Source organism: Alosa sapidissima, chromosome 20 (assembly GCF_018492685.1).
Source record: "Alosa sapidissima isolate fAloSap1 chromosome 20, fAloSap1.pri, whole genome shotgun sequence".
NCBI classification, from domain to species: Eukaryota; Metazoa; Chordata; class Actinopteri; order Clupeiformes; family Clupeidae; genus Alosa; species Alosa sapidissima.
The window spans coordinates 17,481,821-17,509,797 of record NC_055976.1 but is presented as its reverse complement, the minus strand read 5'-3'; the positions used below and the strand labels follow the sequence as shown (position 1 = coordinate 17,509,797).

The window sequence follows — 27,977 nt, the reverse complement described above, 5'->3', positions numbered from 1 at the left end:
TGTTCAAACATCAAGCCAAGCATCCACCAGTGTACTGTCTATGGTTTGTACTGACGTCCGTCACTCTTGTTTTGCTATTAGCTAAAATATATGGAGGTGTTGCCATCAGGGTGCGCTTGCGCAGAATTTCTAGTCATCCGGGCTACTGCCATTGAGTGTGAGGGTAAGGAGGCGGGAAATGGCGTCTGGAGGTACCGCGCACGGTCGGACAAACGGTGCCTGAACATAGCCGTGGAAAGGTGGCCAGAGACAGCGGCCGTCCTCGGCACGGTGACCGAACAGCTAAGGGTATCCTCATATCTCATCAAAGAGATACTTTGGAGTTTTGCAAAGTAAGTGAAACTCGTACGTCTATTTTTTGTGTAATGCATGTAGTGGCCAGTGTGGTTGTCGTTGCTGGCTAACGTAACAGATAAATATTTTGCTCCCGTCTTGTCCTACCCATGTTCTATCCTACTTCACCTATCGAGGCAGCGTAACGTTAGCTGGCTAGGAAGCTAAGTTACTTTCACCAACCTACCAGTCTGCATGTTCTTTTAACGCGTGCATGACACGTTTGAGGTCGTTTACATTTTATTCGTAGGCATTAACATAAATTGTTGGCTTATTCCAGCCAGTTTAGTTTAAAGCAGACGCTGTTGACTATCGTAAGACTGAAGCCCTACATTAGCTAGCCATGCTAGCCTGCTTATTTCAAATGGATAGGCTAACGTATTTTAGCACCTGGTGGATAGCATAGCTACTTAACTTCACTTTGTAGAAGTGATGGGCAACTCGATAGTAAATTGTTACCTCTAGTCCCATTGGTGTCACGCTCCAAATTTACCAATTTTCTTGTCGTTCTAAGAAAAGTAACCTAAGCAGGTTTAAATTTAACAGTAGTGGTAGCCGTTGTGGAAAGTATAATGTTAGTTAGCAAGCTTGCCAACGGTGCTCCATTCTGCATGTCGCTACTTGGCTTCTGATACCATAGGCGACACAACAAGGTAGCACGGTATCTAAGGGATAGCCAATTAGCTAGCCAGCCCTAGTTGTCCCATCAAAGTAAAAGGGGTCGACGAACATCACTGCAAATGTTCAAGCTGTTGAACAATCGTTTTCTTGGCTATGTAATACGATTTTCATAAATTGATATCTTCAAGGGATTAACGTTAGAAGACTACCAAACACTTTGATAACACTTCGGACTGTAGAGCTAACACCTGGAAAGTACCGTTAACTCCAGGAGTGTGGGGATGTTGGTTTAACTAAATTGATGTTAATTGCAGCAGTCTTGTAAATGTCATTTTGTTTAAGTGGATTCATAGAAGCGTTGATTGTCTGACAGTCGTCAACAATAAGCAATCCACAACTTGACACTATCTCCAGTTTGTAGTCTCTGATTTCCCGCCCACTTCTAGTGCAGTAGCAAGCTAGCGAGCTTGCAAATGGAGCCCTTAACCTATTTTGCAGCAATTTTGTACGTGGTTACTTGGACTCCTATGCAGGTTTCTGTGATTTTTCGGTTTATAAACTTGTACCATAAGTTTTACTTTGTAAAAGCTGCGGCCGAGAAGTTAACTTACTGTCTGTCCAGGAATCGGCATGCTCATAAGCAGCTCGCAATGGTTCAGATGTAATTGTCCTGTCCTGCCAATTTAACACTGGCACAAACGGTATTCTCCAACGGTGGGTTGTAATAACCCTCGACATTGTTTTCAATCAGTTAAGCATGTTAAGCAAAAACGGACTGAGATAAAAAAATAAAATAAACGTTCCTTGAACTGTAACCGAACTATAACCATTAAGTAACGTGTTCAGATTGTCCACACACAGGTCCCAATCCCCGTGACTTTGAATTTGACGCAATCTGACAGGTAACCCCCCCCCCCCCCCCCCCCCGAGGTTGACTAGATCTGGAGATTTGACAGAGTAGTGAAATCTTTGTGTTTTTATGACAGTCGCATAGGCTTGTGCATTTTCTGTTTGGAATGCAGTCATTTCCATACCTTGGAATATAATTCTACCCACGGTATGCCTTAGCATAATGGGATAGTAGGGGAACCCCTATTTAATAGCAACAGTAGATATATTGATATTTAATTCTATTTGCCCATGTTTGTATCATGTTAGTTAGTTGTTGTATAATGTATTTGGTCTGTCCACACTATTTAGGAATCTTATGTGATGGGTAAAATGGATCAGAAACTGTTACATTTCTGTGTTGTTAAACTTTTACTTACAACTGTTGAGATGGCACAGTGCAAGGAAGATGCGATTAATCCAAAATATAAGTTCAATATTGTCTTGTATTGTGTGGTTCGGTGCTCTGTGTGTGTGCGCGCCTTCCAAAAAATATTAGCAGTCAAAAATCAGCCATCTGTCACCAGGATCAAGGACTGCACCTTGAAGGTCCAGTTGATAAAAGCTCATAGAGATCTCTACTTCCCCTGCTTCCATTTAACCAAACCCTCCCTCCCAGTGCACTGCTCGCTCGCAAGGGGGTTTGTGTGTCGGTCTGACCAAAGGCAGCGGTGAATCATCTCTGGTCTTGGGTATTATTGTGTGTGTGTGTGTGTGTGTGTGTCTCCAACAGTGTGCAAGTGCACGTGTGGTGTCATTTCCCTCTGTTCGTAGCGTGTGTAACAGCTGGATGTAATTTTAAGAGGAATAATCTGAACGAGAGCGGAAAGAGGACAGTATGTTCTGCAGAACTGGGATGTAGGCTTTGTCTAATGTTGTCTGAGAACCGATGGCTCTTTTTTAAATTAAATTAAATATATAAAAAATACTCTATAGTAAGTTATGTTGCAGTAATTGTGTGTATACTCTCAGCCATGTTCTCACTGTATAAAGGTAGCGTTGTTAGAGCTGGTAGCCACTGTGTGTGTGTGTGTTAGAAGCTGTGGATGAGTCATGCTTTCTGATGGATTGGAAAGAAGGGGAAAAAAGACAGGGAGCGTCTTCAAGCTACAAATCTGCGCTCTCTCCCACTCTCCGACAGAGGTGTGTGTGTGTGTGTATGTTTCCCTCCTGCTCTCCAGCATGCTGTAGCCTAATTTGAGCCTGCCGCTGTTCCTGCATGTGTGTGGAGCTGCCAGATCACAGGACTCTGCTGGTGTGTGGGTGAGGGGGGGGGGGGGGGGGGGTGTCTGCGATTATGTACCCACATTATTGGAAAGCTGTATGTCTGTGTTGGTTGTGTCTGTTTGCGTGCTGGTGCATTTGTTAAAAGAATAGATGTGCTTCCTATGAATGAGCAAATAAGTGTGTGTGTGTAATGTAGTGCTGACTGGGAGATGGAGGGAGGGTGTGCTTCTGTCTGTCTGTCTGTCTGTCTGTGTGTCTGTCTGCAAATATCAAATGCTGTTTAGGACTAGCGACTTGTTGCGGCATGCCAGTTCCCCCACTGTGTCCGTGCTCAGCTTGACACCCGGCTGGTCCCATTACTGGGAAGCCCTGAGGCTACTAGAATCAGAACACACACACACACACAGTCACACACTCACATAGTGTCTCAAACACCATCTCATTCACACACACACGCACACAGTCACACACTTACATAGTGTCTCAAACGTTCTCATTCACACTCTCTCTCTCTCACTCTCACTCTCACTCACTCACACACTTTCTCACATACTTACACACCATGTCTCAAAACACATATACACACACACATTTGCATACTGTGTCTCAGACCGTCTCATTTACACACAATTATAAACACTGGCTCTCTCTCTTACACACACACACACACACAGGTTGCTCAGTGGTAGAGGATCATGCTGTGCATTTTCCCCTCTGAAGTAGGGTTGGGTGAAGCCTACTGAATTAGCATATTGCTCTGTGCAGTGTAACATTGCATGAACAATTACTGTTGTCAGTTCTTGTAGGCAAATCAAATGTAATCTTGATGCATCCATAATACTGGAAAAAAAAAAGAAAATCAAGATTTTGCCTTGACCATATTGTCCAACCCCAACTTTCCGCCATGGCCACAGTATTGTATTGTCCACCGGCCAAGCCCTTCAGTAAAGCATGTGCAGACGCAACCCACATTGCACTCCCACGCTCACTCTCACACACACACACACACACACTAATATTGAGTCTAGTATGCCTATTATTGTGCACATACGTCATGAAAGCACACCAACTGCACCCTGATTGAATAGCCATTTCCACTACCATTTGCATCACCAAGCCCTGTGTGTGTGCGTGCGTGCATTTCTCCAGTAAAAGATTGAACTGTATGAAAAATGTGCAGCACCCAAGTGCAAGTCTTTTATTCCTGGTCTGCTTTTAATCTTGCCAGTATGAAACCTGCAGACACAGTTAGTTGCACAGTTCCCGGGGTGTCTCTTATTCCAGGTCTGCTTGGCTGCTTGTAACGTTGCCTGTGAAACCAGCACAGAGACAGGGTAGGAGCGCTCTGAGGTCACCAGTTAGTTTCTCACAGAACCGTGCTGCTGCGGTTCTTTGTGTACAGGATGCTAATGTTACAGTGAAGTGTGTGTGTGTGTGTGTGTGTGCTTGCCGTGCTGTAGTCTTGATTTGCTGCAGATGTTGCTCTCTCTTTCTGTGTGTGTGTGTGTGTGTGTGTGTGTGTGTGTGTGTGTGTGGGGAAGGTGCAGGCAGGACTGCGCCTGGCTGGGTTCCTGACAGGTCCTGGACATGCGGGAACACATTTTCAGGCAGCGGTTATGTAACAGGCAGTGGTGGGGGAACATATAAGAGCAGTTCTGTGCTTAGTTTCAATGTGCACACACACACACACACACACTGTCTCACTCACTTACTTTAGCAAATGATGCTCTGCCCAAGAACCGAAATCCGATATGGATGCATTACATCCTGGTTGTGTTGAAGTTATGTAGTTATTTAAAGTGTGAGGTTTCCTGTGTAGGCATTGGAAATGACCATTGGTGATGTTTTGGTTTGTCTAATTTGTCTACAACATAGTTTTTGATTGTTTTTCTATAATGAGTAGTGTTTTTTTTTTTTTTTTTTAAAGTTCTGGGGCCGTATTCACAAAGAATTTTAGCCCTAAAAGTAGCACCTAAGAAGTCGAGAGGACCCCTAACTCACTAAGACCTATTCACAAACAATCCTAAACTGTTTTTTGTGGCGTTTCATGTCGCGATGTTTTGAAATGCACATGCTACAGGAGCTCTCAATCGTGAGGGTATAACAGGCTCTGTGCACGACACCATTTTGGATTAGCTTGTACTGACATCAACTTCCTGTTTACGTTAAAACGTTGACAAATATGCATTTTTTCGTCTTCAGGACATCGTCTCATGGTAACGTAGACCGACTTTGTTTGCCACTCCCTCCAGCAATCAGGAACAGAGTTTAAAAGGTTCTTAACTTTAATCAAGCAACTGATGTTACTGAACTGGTTAGATAACGTTAGCTATGTTGTTCAATTAGAAATAGCCTGCTATATTAAAACTGACAGGCTAGTAATCTGTCTTTTTTTGTCATAGCCTACTGTGTACAGTGTAAACAGGAAGTTGATTACCCTGTAGGAAGCAAATCCAAAATGGAGTCCTGCATAGAGTCCATTGTGCATTGTAACCAAGTCCTTTTAGGCAAGTCCCTCCACTCGGTGGCCATATTGTAACGCTTTTTGGGCACTTATCAGGCATCTGTTTCGGTTCACAACACGTGATTGGCACGATGTATTCACAACAGACTACATGATTGGCACAATGTATTCACATGTCGACTTTTTTGCCACGGAAGGGGTGGGATATGTGTAGACCAGAGTTTCCTCTAAAAATGTCGTTTAAAAATGTCGTTTTCCGGACATTTTGATGATATGCCGGTCAAATATCCTATTATTGCTTCTTAATTAGTCAAGTTGAGGAAACCTGGAGACAGGCTATGTAGCTTAAAGAATGACATAATCGGGCTGTAGGCTATAGAATACAACATGTTCATTAGCCTAACTTAAACATGCCTACCAAGATCTAGCCAGTATCTATGTTTTCATGGATAGCAAGAGTCCGCTTTGATCGTCGTTTTAAAAAGGCTACGTTGTTTGTTGCTGCTACCCACGTTATCTCCAGTGGTTCCACTCTTTAACTAGCACAGATGTGCACACACAAGAATGAGCACTCACACCACTACCCCCTAAGGCTATGCCTCTTTATTTGATAACAATAAATTATGAAATGTTTCCTATTCTGGGAAATGTTTAGTTTCTTTTTCTTTCGGTCCGCGGTTCAATGATAGGCCTATTGTGCCGGAAATTGTCCGCGGACCAGCAATCTCCTCATAGAGGAGGCCTAACCCTGCAGATCATAGACAGAGAAAGCATAGGCCGACTGTATGCTTTGGGTACAGAACACAGTTGCGTGTCCACGGAGAATGACAGTGTCTTGCACAGCCACACCCCCCACAACGCCACTTCCAAAGTCATTGATTCTGACAGATTCGCCCGACACTTCTGCTTTTTATCTGGTGGTGGTGGAGTTGACCGGTCATCTGCGACTTCAGACGTTACCAATTTATCATCCATCGCGTCTGGCCTCTGAAAAAACTTTTAAGGCTTGTCCGCCTGGGCCTGGCCATGTTTGAACCGCCTCACTCATTTGTTTGTTGTTTAACATGGACGTTTTAAGTGTTGTTTGGTGTTGTTTAATAACTTTCGGTAGAGCCTGTTCATTTAAAAACATAACCAGATGACATATCATCATCACTCATTGTCAACATGTAAACTAAATGTAACATTTCATTATAAATCAAATTAAATTGTTTCTCCTATTTGCAAACGTAGGCCTACATTTCTTTATACAGATTAATTTTAAAAAATTGAAAAAGATACTGCATCAAACCGTATATTTCATTGGGCTAGTAGGCCATTTGCTTTGTCTTACTCTTTTTATTTAGTCTAGGCCTATTTATTCATCATCTTCTGTCCTTCACAGTACTTGTGTAGCGCACATATTCTCACCATCATCAGACAATAAAAAGGTGGTCACTTCAATCAAGCTCGTGCATGAGTAATGACGTCAACCATAGCAACGGAGCTGTTATCTTAGGAGTTGTCATTTTTCCTTACTAAGAGTAGGTTTGAGTGGCTTTTTAAATAGATTTTAAATGAAAACTCCTAGCTAAAAATTTACTGCGATTTAGGAGTACTCCTAGCAGTAAGATAAAATGCTTCGTGAAAACGGACCCTGATGTTTGTTACTTGCCCCAACTGTGCATTTTGTGAATGGAACAGTGGCATTTCACGGTTAAAAAAATATGCATCTTCAAAGAGTAGAATGCACAAGTTCTTGTGAAAACATTTAACTGCTTTGTAGTATGGCAGCTCAAGATGTTCAGAAGTTAAAAATAAAATGTGAAGACATTGTTTACATGTGACTAAGGACTTGCAGATTTATAATGGAAGTGGTGTCTGGACTGCAAGTAGAGGTTAGCCTTGGTCCTGGCTAAATCTTAAAACACGAGGGACCCGCGTCTGCCAAATACCATAACCATAACTCACTCATACACACACACACACGCAGCTCCATCACCACCAGCCCTCACTGATGCACTGCTAATAGTGCAGGTTGCCAAGAGTGTCGTTTGTGTGTGTTATTGTTATGGTATTTGGCAGACGCTTTTATCCAAAGTGACTTACAGAATATGAATACTATATTAGATAAAAATTATGGTTTCAAATAAAGTTGGAAAAAGTGTGTGTCTAGGTACTGGGCAGAAAGGATAATCTCCCTTTATGCTAGCTGAGTGGCTAACCCTGTCTTTCACAGATTTGATAACAATCGTATGTGTTGTTAATTTGTGTTCTGTCCTTGTTTGAGGCTTGTATATGTGGACTTTTGAAGTGATACTGGAATAAGAATAGTGTGTAGTAGGACTATTGCGGAGTAGTAGGACTGGTGTGGAGTAGGATTTTTTAAAATTTTTTATTTTTATTTAAATGACAAAGTACACAGTGACAACAATTAACATAGACATGACAAAGTTCACCTGTTCACAGAGCTACCTAAGCTTAACTAGCTGTATTGAGCAGCAACACGTGTACAATTATTACAAGGAGCAGACATAGTAGTATCAACATTCATCGGCTGAGGAATCAGTGTTGCAAATACTGCAAAAAGTGTGGAGTAGGATTGTAATAATACTGTAATGACATCTGTTGTAGGGCTGTCACTTTACGTTCGAAAATCAATTGCACAATCGATTGGACCAAACAACACAAGTTTCGAAAACTAAAATAGGGAATCGATTTTAACCAAATATGTACACTATTAATTTTAAACGAATTAAAAAAATAAAAAGGATAGATGTAACTAGTGATGGGGCCCTAATAACTTGAGGAGTTCGATGTGGAAGTACTTTGGATTTTTGGTATATTAAACTATGGAAAAGAACAAAGCGGTAGGCTATGCAAACTGTGCAATCGAGTTCTACGTAGGCGAAATTTGTTTGACATTCTAATCGTAAACAGACACAGCTACGTTGAAGCCTGCAGTCATGTTTGTCACTGATGTAATGGCAGTCCACTCGGCTAATTGTTTTTCAAGAATGTTGCACTCCTGTTTGTCATTGTGCACGAAACTTCACGCCAATAAATCATCAGAAATATTGCTGGCTTGCGTCTACAAGCGCCCTCTTTACATTCGTCCTAATGCCTGTTAGTAGTTTGTGGTTTGACCTATATTTGGCGTTGAAAATGGAAATGTCTTTAGACATGAAAAATCGATTTTACAATCGATTCAATGAACACTTATGTCTCAAAAATCGAACAGGATTTTTTCACAAAAGTGACAGCCCTAATCTGTTGCTCTCTTCTTTTTCTAATTCCCTCCACATCTCTCTCTCTCTCTCTCTCTCTCTCTCAGTCTTACATGTGACTGTTAACATCATGAGGCTGAGAATGCGCAAGGCTTCTCAGCAGACAAGTCCCACCCGCCCATCACGGCAGAAGCGGAAGCACTCCGAGGTGGATGAGTGTCCTGCCAGGGGCAAGGGTCTGCTCTCCACCATCAAGAAGATCATCAGAGGCAACGCTGTCAAGGTACAGACACACACATACCAGGGTGTCCGCGCGAAGGTAGTAAATAGAATCTACCAAAATTAAGACCCTTGAAAGGTAGTAAAAGGTAATAAATGCAATTTGACTTGGTAGTAAATTTTTCATCACCACCTCAATATATAATGAGTTTACATTTTTTGCTTAATATTTGTGTCATGTTTTAACTTCATCTTACCTAATAAAAAAATATATACGTGCTAACAGTCCTGAGTCAGTCGGAGTTGATAGCAATGACGTAAAAGTAAACTGTGTAGAGTTCCGTGGTTGACAGCCTATCAGCGACGCCAACAACATTTTCGCCTCAGTTGATATTACAGGAATCAAACAACGCGCTTTTCGGTGCCTCCTTCACGTTCCTTTGGGCGACTTCTATGAATCGTACAGATCCGAAGAGTTTTTTCGGGCGGGGGATGCAGGGATGCTTTTTGGCGACTCGTTTTTTTTTCACGTCATCTAGGCCCTACCGCAGGCTACCAGAGGAACCAGAGCAGCGTGTTTATCACATGGGCCTGCTGGTCAAATGCCCAGTGCTTCTGTCACTCATCTGATAATATTTGTAGCAAAGGAGCGGTAGATGTAGGCTAGCCTATCACTCTGATAGCAGCTAAGAAAATATAGGCTACACTCACTCCGTTAGGAGGCAACTCTCTCAGTTCGCACTAGGCTACTTAAGCTGGAAGTTTTAACAACTGTGGACTTGACTAGTGTGTAAGCTTTCGTTCGGCTGTCAGTGGCGCTGCCATCTGACTGTCATCATCCAGAACCGTACAATAATGAAATTATTCCACCTAGCCTATCAGTAACAAAGTTCAAACTAGTCACTGACATAGTAATCGACAACATTTTTTAAAATGTAATCTAGACCTACTGTAGTATCTAATGTTACGTGGGAATTGCAAAAAAACGAGTGAAAACAATTCACTTTTAACCACGCAAGTGCGTGTGTCATTTATTGTCGATCAACAAAAACAGCATGGAGTTAAAACGTAATTTAAAGTCCCAGACATTTAAAGGGACAGCGATCACTCAAGACATAGGCCTACACCACAACTGAGTGAAATGCTTTGAATAGCCTACAAAACACTGCATTTAGATAACAACTGCGTGAAGAACCAATAATCTAGTTACTGGTGAATTAAGTTTATGGCATTCACATTTAAAGCATTCAATAATCTATAAAAACTTGATCAGTCAGTTAAATTGCTCCCATAATAGGAACAGCAGGCCTACAAAATATTCCAAATAGGTTAGTTTTATTGCAGTGACAGAAAACGTATACTGCAACATACGAGTTTAAACCATGTTAAATTTGAAAGCATCTAGCTAGTGACAGGTGGTGTTAGGGGGGGGGGGGGGGAAGAGAACAAACTCTGTAATCTACCTGATTCCACATTGTTCATTATTTGGCCTATAATTTAGCCTATAGTATTGGCATTTGAATCCATGAAAATTAACCAAAATCTATCATTTCCTATCGACAACAGACCCCAGCAACGCATCAAATCGAATTGCTACACATTTTGAAGTATTGAAAAGAATAAAATTGTTGGCTTAAATAATTGATATTGTATCGAATTGTGTAAACTTGATTTACACTCCTAAATGTCATCCTTATAATTATTGTTGTTTTGGGAAGTATTTATCATGCAAGCATCGTGCAACCACTGCGTAATGCAATAAAATCATAGTTTTCAATTTTGCGTTAGTAAAGCAGTCCACTGATGTGCATGTTTTCACAGACTGCTTTAGTGTCAAATGTGCAACAACAATACCATACCAATAATAATGGTTTTATATATCCATATAAATAGATTTCTAGGCCTATCCTTAGACTGGAGGTATTTTTTTTTTTGTGGGACGGGGGGGGGGGGGTCATTTGTTTTTAAGAAGTGCCAAGGTTAAGGTTATTATTCACCTTATTAGGGCTAAGGACAACTGAAACTCAACTTGACACTACAAAAAAAGCATTGTTGTTGACAATGACAATACTTAATGATCACAATTAGAAATTGTTAGTGTACCTAATATTGATTTATACCTTATAGCAAGTAGTAGGCTAAGTAGCGCTTTGCATACCCCCCCAAAAAAAGGGCTTCTGCTTGATGTCATGTTGGTAGTAAAAAATATTGTGGAGATGGTAAAAAAGGTAGAAAAAAGTAGTAAATTCAACTCTATGATTCCTGCATATACCCTGCATACACACACAAACACACACACACACACACAGACAACGCTGTCAAGGTATGGAGGCGCACACACACATGCGCGCACGCTTGTGCACATACATGCACACATATAGAACCATTCACACACACATCCAGTTTCCATCTATTAGGTGGCAGATGTTTTTATCTAAAGAGACCTACAGTCCAGATACAGACATTGTCATCGGCATCTTGCGCCTTGCCCCACCAGTTGAGCCATCTACAGGTCAAGAGCATCTAACCAGTGGCTTTCTTTCTCCATGTTCCCCTCTGGCGTGACTTCGTAAATAGTAATGTTTTTGTAACCTTGATCCCAAATCCCTAGACCACCTCCATTATCATCAAGGGTAGGGCACTCATTGTCTTTGAAATTTGATCATTTATTTGAACGGGGGTGGGGTAAAACAAACATTTCATGGAACGTAATGTTCAATTGGCAAGCCTTGGCTGTCCCAGTAATGTTACATCACCTTGTGAGGCGTAACGTTTTCTCTGTAAGTCTTATATTCAAATTATATATTTTTTTTATATATGACCGCCGTAGATGTATTCAGTTTATTCCCGCTTTATCCTTTTCCCCACTGGACACTACTTCCCTATGTAGCTGATTTTAACCGAATATTGTCTTCGGTCTGTGTCGGCTTCAGTATGGATCATTACTCAGTGGTGTCCTGCGTGACAAGTTTATATATTGTTGAATATATCGATACTATGTATTTAACATTTCCTGTGTATTAGCCGCATTGTGTATAAACCGCAGAACAGTGTTTTTATGCAAGTCAAAAAAACAAAACCACATTAATACCATATTAACTTGCCCTGTGTATTAACCTCATTGGTGAAGAAATTTAGCAAAACCTCATCCAAATCTATACGGTCTAGTGTTCTAGAACAGACAGACTTACACACTGCCCACTCCCCAGACTCTGGTCAGTCCTTAATTTAGCTTGCACCTCCAGATTTAAGATGTAAATTCAGAGTTTGTCAGGAGCTGGTGTCGTGTTCCACCCCCAGAACTGAGCGGCGGAATGCAGCCACTTGTCTGAGAAGGTTGGCGGCATTCTAATTTTAGCTGCGGGTTCTAGAGCGCTCGTCTGCATAATGGCACTAGGTAGCAAAGGCCTGAGCAAGCATGCAGCCAGCTGCCTGTGGACTTTGAAGCTGTGGAATAGCTGAGGTTGATTTTCTGTTTGGTAAACAGAGTTGAATAATGCCCGAGCCTCGGAGGTGACGTGTCTCATAGTAAGATGTCCAGTTTTGCCATAGCTATAGACCCTTTCAACAATAAAAACAAAAACAATGCTTGAACATTCTATTTGGTTCCCAATCTACTTCCTCTGCATTAAGATAACATATGGAATGTTAAAACGGAAGCCTTGTGGGGCCAACTATGATGCTGATAATGGAACTCCCTTGAAAGGGTCTATATGCCAGAGGCAAGACAATTAAAGGTGTTGCGTGTGATTTTGAATGTAGTTGATAATCCCTGCCTTCTGTGCTCCTCAAGCAGTGTTGATGAGCTGGAATAGTGTATGGTTCAGTCCAAGCCTCTTTGCATTCCGGTTGCAATGTCAGGAGAACCGTGTAAGAACATGAGCTTGAACGTGCAAACCACTATGGACAGCTAGAGTTTAGAGATTAGTGATCTGCAGGATTTGGCTCAGAAGAAAGTGTACTGGATTTGGGATGGCGGACTGCACCTTTAAGGAGGCCCATCTGTGCCCCGGTAGAGCCTTGCAAACAGCGTAGTCCAGCACGGTCCAGCGTAGCGAGGAGCAGAGCAGCATGGTTTTAATCAACTTGGTGACAACACGGCATTAAGGGAAAGTTTACAGCAGAAGGCCGCCTTTGTTCTTGCGTCGCTCGGCCTGATTGCATGGACGCATTCCAGCGAGTAGCTTCAGCCGCACCGTCTCATATCAGGCTGGCACACAACCCAGCCTGCTCTCTCTCCCTCTTCCTAACATACACACACACACACCGGAGATCTTAAATCCTCTGTAAATGGACACTAATGCAGTTGTTGCAGTAGTAGTGGTGGAAACAGTAATAGCAGCTTAAGAGTTCATATTGACAACATCTCCAGGCGTTGCTGGCACTGTACAACAGGATTGGGCTGCTGTGCTAACATTTTTTTATTTTTTATTTATTATTTTTTATTTATTATTATCATTATTTATTGTTATAGTTAATTAATCTATCGATTTTATTTTCTCAATTAGTTGTTTAATCGATAAAATGACAGAAAATGATGACAACAATGCTGGTCAGTGTTTCCCAAAGCCCAAGATTATTTCCTCAAATGCCTTATGTTGTCCACACGGCAAAGACATTTTTGTTAAGTCATAGAGGACTACGTAAAGTTGGACATGTAAGTTGTAGAAAATGCAATCAGAGAATTTTGTGGTATTTTCTTTATATAAAAAAAAAAAAAAAGACGCAAGCCGATGAACCGATTACTAAAATAGTTGTAGGTTAATTTAATAGATTACGACCAATCAATGAATTGCTGCATCCCTAGTACAGAGTCAGTCTCAAATGTGATGGTAACAGAGGAATACTTGTGGGGCAGAGCTGTATTATTTTATAAGTCTGAATTCAATATTTATCCCTCCGTAGATTCATTCTATTTGACTCACTCATGGAGTCAGGAAGGCTCATTTAGTCTCTTTTATTACCCATCTTGCTGGTGTAAAGCAGCCATTCAAAGACATAATGTGAATGCAGTTCACTGGAAGAAGTGAATGTGGAAATGCATAATATTAAACTAGCCTGGCTAACGCCACCACTTCTCAATGAGACGTGGTCTGGGAACCAAACGTTCATTTTCTCGTATTTGAAAAAAATGCCCAGATCCGTTTATTGGGTGCCACGGATGTCTATCAAATGTGTCTGTGCATAGCTCATCATCGTCTTGCTTTCCCCGCTGTTCTGTGATTGGTTCCCTATCTCAGGCGAAAATTTGCTCCATGGTCTCCAGGCTGCCTTAGCAGCGTGAATCAAATCGCGCGCAAGGCAGCATGGGAACACCCAGGCTAATATTAAACTATATATTGACTATAATTGTCAATACAAGGGGACATGGAGTATGTGTATGCCCTCTATATGACCTTGGGGAAAACGCTTCCAGTTCTACTCACACACTTGATATGGATACTTTTAACTCATTGAATGCCAAGCTGTTTTCGGAAGCTTTGTCCTAGAGTGCCAGCAATCTAGACCATTGTTGATGATTTTTGTACAGCCACAGCATATTCTGTTATAGCTTTGAACACATACAATGGCTCGTTTGAAAGGTTAGACTTTAAGCTCTCAGTGGGTGCAAACCGTGTATTTCTACATGCCTCTGTTCCTGAGAAATCCCAAGCTAAACAGTGGCTAGTTTTCAGTGGCTAGTTTTCAAAATCGCTGTTTTTTTTTTTTCTAGAAATGGAGATATAACGTCTTTCATGAAATATGAAGTGTTGCCTGTAAAGTTTCCGGGAAGTGACCTGGCGAGACTGCCACCTAGTGATAGACCCACACAAATGGCCTGGTTTTGAGCTGACGTGCATGCGTCACTGATTCGACCCAAAGCAGCAACCGAGTTATGATAAAATGTTCAGATAAAATGTCCTGATTGTGCGTTTTCATGAGTTTTCGATCGTCATATATTTCATTTCCATTCATCACAGAGTTCCCAAAATCACATATAAGGTGTGTTAGAGTGTCTAGTTTCGTAATTCGTAAAAAAAGCTAAAAACGTAATATTACGTTTTATTACGTTTTTGGCACTCAACGCATGGGAAGGAAAAACTTAATATTACGTTTTTGCACTCAATGAGTTAAGGGCCGTTGACACCAAGAATGTTAACTATAATAACTGAAAGTGTCCCCAACGAAATCGTTCATGTCATTGTTATAGTTTGTGTGGACATTATCATTCATATTAGCTAGTGTGATACTTTTTGTTGTTATCATTGTAGTTATCGTTCTTGATGTGAAAGGCACTTTGTTACACTACAGATAAAACATCTAGATTGTCGCCATTGTCAATGCAGTGCTTATGGATGGCACTTTCTCTACCATCCTCCTTGCAGATGAGATGTTCTACGAGCACTAGCACTAAGCTATGTTCCAAGAGCTCTAAGGTTCTATTATGGGATTTTGTTCTGCAGGTCGAGCATGAGAACCCGGCCAAGAGAAGTCGCCTGAGCTGTGACCTCATCACGTCCACGCCGCAGACGGGCAACCTGCCAAAGAAGAGCATCACCAGGGTGCGTAGGAGAGGCTCTGTCAACGGAGGTGAGTCTGAGACTACACACGCACGCACACACACACACACACATCCACACATCCAATTCGACTCTTTTAGGGCCATTCTCCCCTGAGCAACTAGGGGTTCAGTGCCTTGCTCAAGGGCACAAAGTTGGGAATTGAACCCACAATGTTTCATGTTAATGCATGCTAGCCTATCTCCTTAACCACTACGCTACTTGAAACTGTTGGGATAAAATTAAAGTTCCATCCATCTTAAAAGTCTAAGATCTCTAGAGTCTTTTTGCGTGGCTCTGTTAGTGACGGACTTCTCCCTGAAGGAAGCCTGAGGACTGTTAAACTCCATTTATCTGTGATTGAATAAACGGATCTGGAGCAACCACAGCTGCTGAACTCCCTCTCGTCTCTCTCTCGGGGCTGGGTGCAGGGGTGGAGAGCTGCAGAGCACTGCTCAGCCGAGGCGAGACGACGAGGTGTAATGCTGAAGTGTGATGCGTTTCTCGTGGTCCAGCGGTCGCTTGGACACGTGCCAGTGGCCAGAGAGGGATGCTGGGTAGCATAAAGAGTCCAGTGTGCGTCTCGCCGTTTACGGCCGCTAACTCGCTTTATTCTGACGTCAATGGCAGCCTAGTGCCAAAAGGGCTTCCTTTCACGGCCGAGCAGATGCGCAGCGTCAGCGTTATACCGTAAAATATTATGGGCTGGATTGTTGAGTGTGTCAAGAAGACTGACGGAGGGAAGGCATCGACGAGGGAAGGCGTAGACATCCTCCGTCAAAAGACAATGAATGAATGATGCTTTATGGGTCCTGAGGGAAATGCTGTGTTCATAAATGTACTCCTGCTCTAACTTTGCTAAGTGATGGTGAAAAGTGTGTGCATGTACAAATTGTGTGTGTGTGTGTGTGTGTGTGTACTTTCAGAAGCAACAAACCATGACACGAGTAAAGGCTCTAAGCCGAATGGGAAACTGGAGGAGGCGGGCGACACGGTCACCAGTCCGCCCCGCACCACCCTCCTGGACACCATCTTCTCCCCTGTCTTCAACTACTTCTCACCAGCAAACAAGAACGGTGAGTCCCACCACCCAGAGAGGGGGGGAGTGAGAAAGAGAGAGAGAGAGCGTGAAAGAGCTGGAGCATCACCTCATACCCACAGAATTGGTTAATTTGTGGCGGTAGCTGACTTGGACATCTGTTATTAAGATCGTCTTGGTAGTGTATAGGTCTAATTGAGTGCCTGTCATTTTAAGACGTTTGAGGGAACCCTTGCAATTGTAACACAGTTGAAAGGCTGCTGATGTGTGGATGCAATTTATAACGTTTTCTACATAGTTAAAATAAAGGTTCACTTACTTCTCCTTGGGACAAGCACTTTTGAATTTTGGAAAACACTTTTCCATTTACATCGGGATTTTGCAAACATTCAGTGTCAGAGTCAATAAAATGAGCCCTTCAACGAAATTGACAAGCAGCTGTAAGTAGGCTATGCTAAATTCGACATCCAAACAGTATTCTTACGTTACTAACGTTAGCTTTGAGATACTGCTTGATTGCATAACTTAACTTAGTTTAGTCTCTTCAATGTAGCCTACTATGTTGTGATAAGACCTTAGCAGAGTTCACTTCAATGCAGCAGTTTTTTAACAAATTTGCGCAGCATGGTCACGATGCTAAGCGCATTTAATAGCAATTTAGCCAGACGTCTTCTATGCAATGCTTCTTTGTGGCAACAACAATCCTTCAACAATCGTGAATATTTTGTTAAATGCACATGCAGAGGAGTGGCAGCGGGCTACGAGAGAGAGCGGGGCAGGGCAAGGAAAGGCTGTGTGCGGCGGCCGATTTTTATTTCGTGGCGCCCCGCCACAGATTAGTCAATGTATGGGAAACACTGCTATTTCAGTGACGGGCAACAACCAAAAATGAACCGTAGCTACTTCGATAATGTACAATTATTCTGTGTACCTGTGTTTACCCCCTCTCACTGTTCTTTCCCTCCGCCGCCTCCTCCTTCTATTCTCCCATCCTCCCTCTCCTCCTTCCCTCTCCTCTCCTCTCCTCTCTCTCCTCCCCCCCCCTCTCCTCTCCCTCATCCTCCCCCCTCTCCTCTCCTCTCTCTCATTCTCCCCCCTCTCCTCTCCTCTCTCTCATTCTCCCCCCTCTCCTCTCCTCTCTATCCTCCTCCCCCCTCTCCTCTCCTCTCTCAGGCACGTCTGGCTCTGACTCCCCAGACCAGGCGGTGGAAGCGGAGGAGATCGTGAAGGCCCTGGACATGGAGCAGGGCGAGGAGACCCCCACCAGCACCGCTACCTCCGAAGAGGTCGTCCGAGCGCCCCTCTACCCTCCCGCCCCGGCGCCCGCCCCCGCCGCCCTGCATCCACCCCCCCTCCGGCCCCCACCCCCCGCAGACGAGCCCCCAGAGGAGGCCGAAATCGCCGTAGACACGGACTTGCCCCCCCTCACAGGTGAGAAGCCCCACAGTAGGGCAATTTCAGTCCTTGGGTAGCAATTGTGGCTTTTGAGAGTCCATGGGTGCATTCCGATCGCCTCGTAGTGGACTACAAAGTGTCAGAGTGTTCAGCCATGTTAAGTGATCTTCCATTCAGTAGGGAGCGACGGTGTTTAAAGTGAACTGCACAGTGTGTAGGGAGCTGGTGAACATAGCTACATCACTTCACTGGAAGTTAGATGGCACCCGGAGTTCAGTAGGTGGTCCAAAGCAGCCGTATTTGCAGATAAACAACACTTGTTTGCCTTTTCTTATGCTTGGATTTTGTGTTAACAAGCTAGAAAGACCGTGTACATTCTTAAAAAAAAGCCGTTATTGTAATTCCAAAACACGTGAAATGTTGTGAGCCAACTATCTAACGAAAGCAAGCTAGCAAGCTAACTCTCCACTGTTTTGAATGAATGTGTTGGATCTCTACTTTTTCACTGTCCAATACTCAGGCTGCTAGTTTGACAAATGCACATCCTTGCCGCTGACAAGGAGCTACTCAGACCATGATGATCTATGGCACAGACTGAGCATGCTGGGTCTTAATACATCGTCTATCACCCTATTCAGACGCTAATCTCAATCTCCTCTTCCACATATTTTCTTTTCTCTTCCATCTTTCTTTTTTCCTCCTTTCCTCCTTTTTTGACTCTTCCTCTCCCTCCCTCTCACTCTCTCCCCCCCCCCCTTCAGCCCCAGACACAGTCCCGGAGGTGGCCTACGTGGAGGTCCCTGCCACCGTCCCACCAGAGGCTTCCTATGAGGAGGACTGGGAGGTCTTTGACCCGTGAGTACACAGCAAGCCTGATGCGCGTACATGCAAACACACACACACACACACTTTATTCATTCACACTGCTTGAGTAAATCATAAGAATTGGAGAATAACAGTAGATAACAAGTTGATCATGCTGATTTATATCTGTCCTTATAGTCCAGTGTATGTAGGAGTGCACCTTTGTCTGTATGTATTTGGTGTGTGAACAGGCATCCCGTGCTTGTCTTTATGTGTATGTCTACAGCATGCATCACCTGTGTGTGTGTGTATCACACCTGTGTGTGCGTGTGTCCTCTGTAGGTATTTCTTCATTAAGCATGTGCCCCCTCTGACTGAGGAGCAACTGACGCGTAAGCCGGCTCTGCCTCTCAAGACCCGCAGCACTCCCGAGTTCTCCCTGGTGCTCGACTTGGTGAGGGAACCGGGGCCTTCACCTGGGCTGGGCTGGGACTGGTTGGATTGGTTCTGGGTGGTTGGGTTGGGCCTGGTTGGGTTGGGTTGGGTTGGGTTGGGTCTGGTTGAGTTGGGTTGGGCCTGGTTGGGTTGATTCTGGGTGGTTGGGTCTGGTTGAGTTGGGTTGGGCCTGGTTGGGTTGATTTGTCCGCGGCCTGTACAACACTCTGGGGCCGTGTAGTGCTGTGCTGTCTCCTTGAAGCTGTAATCTTCCCTTTCTCTCACTCTGCTCCTTCCTTCCTTCCCTGTTTGGCTAATTCTGTTGTTTTGGACCTCCTCCCACAGCCAGTAAGTGTAAGGCTGTGTTATGCTCAACTTTATGAATGGGGAAAGTAGCTCAGTCACTGTCCTCAGCCCCTGCGGAATTTAGATTTTTCACAACAGTCTTTGATCCGTCCTTGTATAAATAGCTGTTGTAGAAGTAATTTACGATGTCTCCCCTTTGAGTACTTCCTTTCCTCGTAATAATGACGTTCCTTCACTTTTTGCCTAGTTGACTCTGTGCCAGAGATACCCAGAATTATGACATGGGGCTAAATTTAAGCAGTGATGTCCTGGCAGACAGATTTATTACGGTGTGTGTGTGTGTAGATGTGACGTACGGTGTAGTTATGTGGTGGGTGGGAGTGTAAAATACATGTGTATTCTGTCAGAGCTTAGCAAACAGGCATTCATTCAAGTATGCCTGTTCCTAGATATAACATGGAGGTGTGTGTGTGTAACATACTGTGTTTTTGCCCCTTGTTTTCTCTGCAGGATGAGACGCTAGTACATTGTAGCCTAAACGAGCTGGAAGACGCAGCACTTACCTTCCCTGTCCTCTTCCAAGACGTTATATACCAGGTACACACACACACACACACACACACACACACACACACACACACACACACACGCACACAATGTAAACTTCTCGCTCAGGCTGGGCACACATTCCTCTTGTGGCCACTAGAGGGTGATGGCACTGCATGAACTCCCCATCCCATCCCTCTGGATGACCTTGAGCTCATCTCAGTTACTCCCATTGGTAATTCATCAATGGTCATCATAGTTCAGACTATTGAGATTGATGCGGCTAAGCATTTAGATTGCCTGATAAGGACTGTAGCCGATAACAGTGGCTATTCTTGGAAGTCCCTCCTGGTGACATCTGTGCAGAAATTACAAAGCGGATCTGCTTCGGAGAATAAATGTGAGTTCTCTGTGGTGTGAACGTGTCCTCAGGGTGTACAGGGCTAGAGTTCTAGGAATGTGGAATCTGGAGGAGAAAGAGTGGACGGTGCTGTTGAGGAGACGTTGAGGTGTGTGTGTGTGTGTGTGTGTTTTGTGTTGTCTGATCACAGGTGTATGTGCGGTTGAGGCCGTTCTTTCGGGAGTTCCTGGAGAGGATGTCACAGATTTATGAGGTGAGGTTTCCTCTCACTGCCTTTACTCACTCCACAACGCCCTTTGCTTGCTTGTTTGTTTCGTTTGTTTCATTTTTTTGTTTGACTGATTTTGTTTTGTATGTGTTGCACATTTTTGTATTGTATTGTCTTGGGGCTTAACGTTCTCAGGCACTGTGCATGGGCCAGGCTGTATAAGATTTGAAAATGATTATATGCAAACAGCTTTGATACGTTCTCAAACCTTCAGGCACAGAAAGGTTCCTTTCCTCTAAGCCCTGCATCTGAAGTATAAGTATTTATACTCTTTTGATCCTGTGAGGGGAAATTTGGTCTCTGCATTTAACCCAATCCGTGAATTAGTGAAACACACACAGCACACAGTGAACACACAGTGAGGTGAAGCACACACTAATCGCTGCGCAGTGAGCTGCCTGCTACAACAGCGGTGCTCGGGGAGCAGTGAGGGGTTAGGTGCCTTGCTCAAGGGCACTTCAGCTGTGGCCACTGCTGCCCCAAAGTATCTTATCCCTGTATCATCCCATATGTGTCAATTATTCATGTGCGTTCTGTCTCCCGTAGATCATCCTCTTCACAGCCTCTAAGAAGGTGTACGCAGACAAGCTGCTCAACATCCTCGACCCCAAGAAACAGCTGGTTAGGTTAGTAGCTCTCCTCTCCTCTCCTCTCCTCTCCTCTCCTCCAGATGCCGACCTCCACAGGGGGTCAAACGCTCCCCACCACCCAGGCCCCTTGCTGCCGCCTTGTCACTCAGCAAGTCCTGACTAAACTGCGAGGTTTTTTCAGATGGCATTGACCCGATCCTGGACCGTGTGTGTCAGTCAGTCTCAGGGTAACCTGAACCTGCCCCACCTTTGGCCTTTTACGTTCCTGCTACAGGGGATGATGTTACAGTCCAGAGTGTGAGAATGATAAGTGTGTGTGTGTGTGAGAGAGAGTAGGATCCTCATGACGGGTCCATGTGTTTTCAGGGTGTCCTGCTCCATGCTCTGTGTGAATTATTCATCTCCTTCCTAAGATTTGTGCTGATTGATTGTGTTTCTCCATGTTTCCCTCCTCTGTCTCGTCCTCTCCTAAGCTCTTTTTTTGTGGTTTTATTGATCCTCTAATGAGGCCTCTATCTCAGTCAATACATATGGACCACCTGTGCACATATTTGTATAAGGATGTATAGAATAAACTGATCCGTGGTGCCATTGTGATGAGTTGATATTAATGATTGAAGGTAAATTACTTATCATTTCCCCAAAAGAACAGAAACAGTTATGTTATTTTAGTGTATGCAGTAGAGCTGGCAGTGAGAGAGTAATAATCCAGTTGCCTCATTTTAACTGAACAACACCTTGAAAAAAATCTGCTGAACCTGACAGGACTGGATCGCAATAATAAAGTAATTCAATGCCATTCTGCTGAACCTGACAGCAGGACTGAATCGCAATTAGTGAAGTAATTCAGTGCCATTCCGCTGCTGTTCATTCCCAGTCCTCAGTTCTCTTTCCCTCTTGGTTGTTGCTGTAGATTCAGATTGTCCCTTCCCCAGTGTGTTTCATTTATTCATCTCTCTCTCTCTCTCTCTCTCTCTCTCTCTCGTCCTGGCAGGCACAGGTTGTTTCGGGAGCACTGTGTGTGCGTGCAGGGGAACTACATCAAAGACCTGAACATCCTTGGGAGGGACCTGTCCAAGACCATCATCATCGATAACTCCCCGCAGGCCTTCGCTTACCAGGTGACCAAGCAGACTCAAACTTGGCTCCACAAATCGCTTCTCTCTCCTCCCGCCCATTCCTTTTGTGCACCCAAAAAGCGTTAATGTGTTGCGTTATAAACTTTCCTGGCGTTTATTGTAAATGGGGCCGATTAAAGTTTCCATAAGCTATACATCTCCTTGTCCTACTCGTTTGGCAACTTGCACACATTATCCTGTGTAGTAGCCCTAAGCTTAGATTCATCTAGCCTTATGACACATCTCGATGGCCAAAATTGCTTCAAATTAATTGTGCTATTAATCTTTAATCTGCTAAAATGTAATTGTATTGATGTGTTTAGGTGGATGGTGAGGTGGCTAATAAGAAGATTTTCAGGCAGTCAGTAGTCGATATTATTCCACTACTTGGTCGATATTCCTATTGTCCTGCGTAATTTAGAACAACCATTAACATATGATGTGGATTTTGTCCGTATCACACTTGTATATTAATTCGCCGAACTCGTTGTGCAGTTTAAATGAACTGTCACGTTGCATCCAAGCTGTAAAATTCAGACGTTCAGAACATAGCAACATTTAGCATATGACGGAGGTGGCTTTTAGCTAGTTGGATGGCAGTAGGCTAAGTAAAATAGCGATGTTTTAAAGCTAAAGTTAATCAGAATCCTGGGATATGCCCGCTTGATAACGGGAGAGATAGAACTAACGACTGGCCTTTGGCCGTAGCAACCATCCATTTAGAACTAGTAACGGTAGTTTATCCTGCAAGTAGAGAAATTAGTTGATATGTGTCTGAAAAAAGTATTTCTACAAACAAGACAGTTTTAGCGATTTAAAACGTTTAAATTATAACAGGAAATTAACACACCGCAAGTGGCGACAGTGGAATAAGCGGGATAATGGACTCCAAGGTGGTCTGTTAACAGAAATGAATGCACTTCCTCTGCTTCCCTTCGGGGCCGTTTTACAACCTCGACCGTGCATTCATTTCTGTTAACAGACCACCGTGTCATCCATTTACCCTTACTAAATGCCTGCAGGTTATGGGAGGTTCAGCCTGTTAGGTCTATTCTGCAGTAGCAGCTGACTGTACATTATGTATGGTTATTTAGAATCCATCTAATCCAGTTAATAAAAACAAGTGTGGTATTTGTATTTACTATCTTTCGAAATAGGCAAAAGCATGCATTACTGTGTTTTGTCTTGTTTCTCAATCTGTGTGTGTCTGCACTCCCAACAGCTGTCTAATGGCATCCCAATCGAGAGTTGGTTCATGGACAGAAATGACTGCGAGCTTCAGAAGTTGGTCCCTTTCTTGGAGAAACTAGTTGAGCTGGTGAGTGTACTCAAGTGTGGCTTTACACACACAGAAGCCAAAAAATTAGCTTACCCTGTTTTTTAATGTCCCAAAAGCCACATTTTATGTCTGTTTGGTATTTTATTGAATATGCACATCCTGTGAGTTCCCTGTTAGTAAAACATGCATCTCTCTCTCTCTCTCTCTCTCTCTCCTCTCTCTCTCTCTCCTCTCTCTCTCCTCTTCTCTCTCTCTCTCTCCTCTCCTCTCTCCTCTCTCTCTCTCTCTCTCTCCTTCCTCCTTCCTTCCTTACATCCCCCTCTCTTCTTCTCACCCCTAACCTCCATGTGTTTCTCTCTCTCCTTCGTGGTGTTTTGGAGCAGAATGAGGATGTACGACCCCACGTAAGGGAGCGATTCCGTCTCCACGACCTGCTCCCACCGGACTAAAACCCCTGCCTCTAACGGACCCTCTCTGACGGACACGAAGTAATAAACACAACAAACAAACAACTCTAACACAACAGACCTGTACAAAGGAAACAAACATAAAAAAAAAAAGCAAACCGATTCTGGATTCCGACCACAGCGTTGCGTTGCTGTGAAATTTTACTGTTTTTTAATTTTCTTTTGTAGTCCCCTCATTTGTTTTTAAAACAGAACGCATTTGAAAGTAACAAAAAGAGAATTTTGTGTCAACACGCTGTTAACTTAGTGACTTGATTGATTGATTGATGGGGTTACACCCCTCCCCCTTTCCTCCCATTGACCTGTATAAATGCAGTCAGTCAGAGAAGGAAAACTCATTTTCCCACAATCCCTTCACCCCATCAGAGGTTTGGATGAAGTGAATGTGTAAAGGTCTGGAGGGAGAGCTGGAGGAGAAGAACGTGGACGCCGCCTCTTCTCTCCCAAGCTCTTCTCCTCGCATGGCCTGCCATGCCTCTCCAGCAACACCCCACTTTCAACAGGAATGGCCAGTACTCGCAAAGGAACACCTGTGTGTGTGTGTGTGTGTGTGTGTGTGTGTGTGTGAGAGAGTAGTATGTGAGGTGTGTGAGTAGTATGTGTGTGAGTGAGAAAAAGCGAGAGAGAGAGAGAGAAAGTGAAAACAGCCTTTATTCTTGTAATGGTTCTGTTGATAGTAATTGAAACTGCCCCCCTCCCCCAGCATCGTATAATGCATTCCTGTAACTGTTTCATTTACATGTTTGGTATTCTTGTGTCCTGGTCAGTGTTGAAGCTCCATGTATTCTAGCGTTGTTGTTTTCCTTCCATCTGTTAGCCTACAGTGTGTCTGCTGATGGTTGCACAAGAGGACTCTGTCTTTCTTTTAAGAGAAAAGAATGAGAGACTTAACATTAACAGAGAGCTGTGCTTGTCTGGCTCTGAAGTAGCAAATTTGTTGACAGGGTTAAAGATTGTATTTGTTTAAACCATCCCATTATTATATTATTATTATTATATATATTTTTTTTTTTTTTAAAACGAATGAAGTCAAATTTATAAAATTGATTTTGTTAGTTAATTGTGAACAGAACGACCTCTGAGGTTTTTCCTTCTTGTATATTAACCCTCCCTTAAATCTCCACTAAAGAGATTAATGAATTGCCCGGCCATTTGGCCAAGTCATCTTTTCTGATCTTGTTGATGTAATTGTAACGATAGTAATAATGGCAGTGATGTGTAGAGGTGATGGTGTAAAAATGGCTCAACGGTTGTTAGTCCTCCTGAATGTGGTCCTTGGACTAAGCCCAGTGTGTGATCGATCTCTACCAGGCAGGCGGCACCGGACAGGGAGCTGAGGTGTTCCACTGTAATCAGTGGAAACTGGCTACACCAGACGTGACGACAGCACGGAAAGCGCTCCAGCGAACGGAGCGGTTCACTTGTGCACCCGGTGTAATCCGGCTGTAGGCATATGAAAGGGAGATCTGACTCGCCCACCCCCATAGTTTTGCAGCAGAAGGAGGTGTATAAATCCGCTGAACACCTATGTAGCACACCTTTCCCTGTTCTCTCCCACATCCTCTCTCTCTCCCTCCTCTTGCTCATCCGGTTTCCTCTCTTTCACTGTCGTTCTCCATGTCTGGTTCTGTCTCTCCCAGTCTGTTCCTCTCTCCCCTTCGCCATCACCACAGCCTCACTCGCGGGGTGTGCTACCAAGTGAGGTGGCCGGCTTATCTCTGATCTCTAAAAAAACCAAAAACACTGGATTGATAGTAGCCATGGTTTCAAAAGTGAAGTGGTTTTTAAGTTACCTTGATATGCTCTATATATATAATCACACACACACACACACACACACACACACACACACACACCCCAGTGGTTACACCTGAAGTTACCTGGATAAGCAGGTAACCTCGTTTCGTAGCGCCGCCCTCTGGTGTTAAATGGTTGGGAGTATTCTGGTCCCTCTCCAAAGGGCGTCGGACCTTGTATGTAGCCGAACACATCGCAAGAGCGACTTGCTTGAGTGGTCAAAACTCATGACGGCGGTTTAAAAGCTGCCTCTCGTAGTTCTGTTTTTATTTTTTTTTAATTTTTTTTTTTAATGGATCTTATTCTGTGGACTTACATGTTAATGTTAAATGCCTTGGTTTATACAAAAAAAAATAATGCAGTTGAAAGTATTGTGCTAAGCATCTTCTTGATTGAATGTGCGACTCTGGTCAACTTTGTGGGTCTGAGGGAGAGAAAACGGTTAAACACACATGTTAAGGAGGTGGGAAAAAAAGACCACTTTATATGAGGTTTCCACTCCTGACCCCCTCACCGTCTCCAGGGCCATGGACACTTTATGGCAAACAGACCTTTGTCCTTTGTACAAAGAGGGGGAAAAAGAAAAACAGATGTGGACCTGTTGTAGGGGTTTTCATGTTGTAGCTTTCTCTCTCTCTCTCTCTCTCTCTCTCTCTCTCTCTCTCTCTCTCTCTCTCTCTCTCTCTCTCTCTCTCTCTCTGTCATCGCACTGCCTTGCCTGTGTGTGTAGTGATGGGCCTTACGCTCGTCTCCTCCGCCTGTTCTGAGTAGAATCATGTTCATGGTGCCATTCTATTCCTCCTAGTCCTCCTCCTCTTTGGCGGCTCACAGCCCACCGTCTCCTGTGTCTCCAAGAGCCCTGGCCTACATTGTTGGGAGGATTTGCTCAGGCGTTGAGGGAGTGGACAGAGTTGTTAGGGCAGCTGTCCCTTACACCATGTATGTCCCCTCATGGACAAAGATGAACTTGTTACATGTATGTTTTTATCTTGTCATATTAACTTTTTATATATATTTTAATTTTCCTTTTATTTTTTTGTAACTTGTATCTGTAAAGTTGGTTAAAAATGCATACTAGCAGAGGGTGGACGTCTCTGGAACTTCCACGACTAGTTTGGGTATTCCAGGGTTCCAGAACACCGTTGCTGAGCAACGGCAGGAGTGGTCCCCTGGATCTACCTCCTGCCTCGGCCAAAGCAAAGCCCTCACTGAGTCAGAAGATCAACAGACAGCTCGGTCCCAAGGATCCCGGTTTGGAATGCAGGCTTCCCCTCCATTCTTTCATGTGTAAAGACTGCAAAAAAACCTTCACTGCGCCATACATGGAAAGCTATGTTGTCCATGTGGGGGGTGGGGGGTGGGGGGTGGGGGGGAGAGAAAGAGAGACAAAAACTCCACAGGACACTGGCTCCACCATCAGCCCTGACCACCCAGTATCCTCTTCTGCGAGGACATTGGGCAACTAATAATGATCATGACGAGATTATGCAAATGTGTGAGAGCCAAGCCCTGTAGCCAGCATCCCCCCCCCCCCCAATTCTAAATTGCCCCCCCCACCCCCCAATAGAAGAAGATATGGGTGCAACTCGCCCCTACTAAAACCCAGGCACTTTTCTTACCAAGAGAGCTTATTTTGTACAATTGTCTAAGCAGTAGCAGAGTGATGCTTAAAAAAAATATATAGAAGAAAGTGGTGTTGGAGGGATTTGAACATGTACAACCAGTTCATTTTATGTGCATTACCATTTTTATTGTACAATGGAGTTATATTGTACGAAAATACATACAGCTTCATGTAAGAAAAAAATCCTTAAAATAAGGAAAACTTTTTGTATTTTTGATTTCAAAAGGCATGTCATATCTACTTTTTAAATGTATTAATGAAGATTTAACTTTACAAGAGATGGAGTGTTTTTTTGTTTGTTTTTTTCTTACTGTATTGTCTGTGTATGGACGTTTAGTTAGGGCACTGTTGTAGAGGACAAATCTTTAGCATGTAGAAAAACATAAGCCTGTTTTGTGGGAAAGTCCTTCATTAAATTTTAATCCTGGCACTTTTTCTGCAGAAAAAAGAA

The 27,977-nt window shown here is 43.6% G+C and overlaps 1 protein-coding gene across 2 annotated transcripts; it reads left to right on the top strand.

Annotated features, from left to right (window-relative positions):
• Positions 1–135: 135 nt before the first annotated feature.
• Positions 136–27,977, top strand: ctdspl2b (CTD (carboxy-terminal domain, RNA polymerase II, polypeptide A) small phosphatase like 2b). Of its 2 annotated transcripts, none has more exons than XM_042075078.1 (14): positions 136–332; positions 8,847–9,022; positions 15,402–15,528; positions 16,424–16,573; positions 17,710–17,967; positions 18,693–18,786; positions 19,078–19,189; positions 19,987–20,073; positions 20,574–20,636; positions 21,198–21,277; positions 22,236–22,362; positions 23,582–23,677; positions 24,022–24,126; positions 26,708–27,977. In XM_042075078.1, the coding sequence occupies exons 2-13, from the start codon at positions 8,870–8,872 to the stop codon at positions 24,085–24,087; spliced, it is 1,413 nt and encodes a 470-aa protein (XP_041931012.1). In that variant the 5' UTR covers positions 136–332; positions 8,847–8,869; the 3' UTR covers positions 24,088–24,126; positions 26,708–27,977. The 2 variants fall into 2 exon arrangements, 1 of the variants encoding a protein (XP_041931012.1); XR_006025881.1 differs by having other exon boundaries at positions 137–332; positions 24,022–24,647; positions 24,690–27,977.

Excerpts from the sequence above, each read along its gene's own strand:
- ctdspl2b (XM_042075078.1), top strand. The coding sequence starts at position 8,870 with ATGAGGCTGAGAATGCGCAAGGCTTCTCAGCAGACAAGTCCCACCCGC. Across the intron at positions 20,074-20,573 it reads TCCAAGACGTTATATACCAG|GTGTATGTGCGGTTGAGGCC; the intron begins GTACACACACAC and ends GTCTGATCACAG. Across the intron at positions 21,278-22,235 it reads CCCAAGAAACAGCTGGTTAG|GCACAGGTTGTTTCGGGAGC; the intron begins GTTAGTAGCTCT and ends TCGTCCTGGCAG.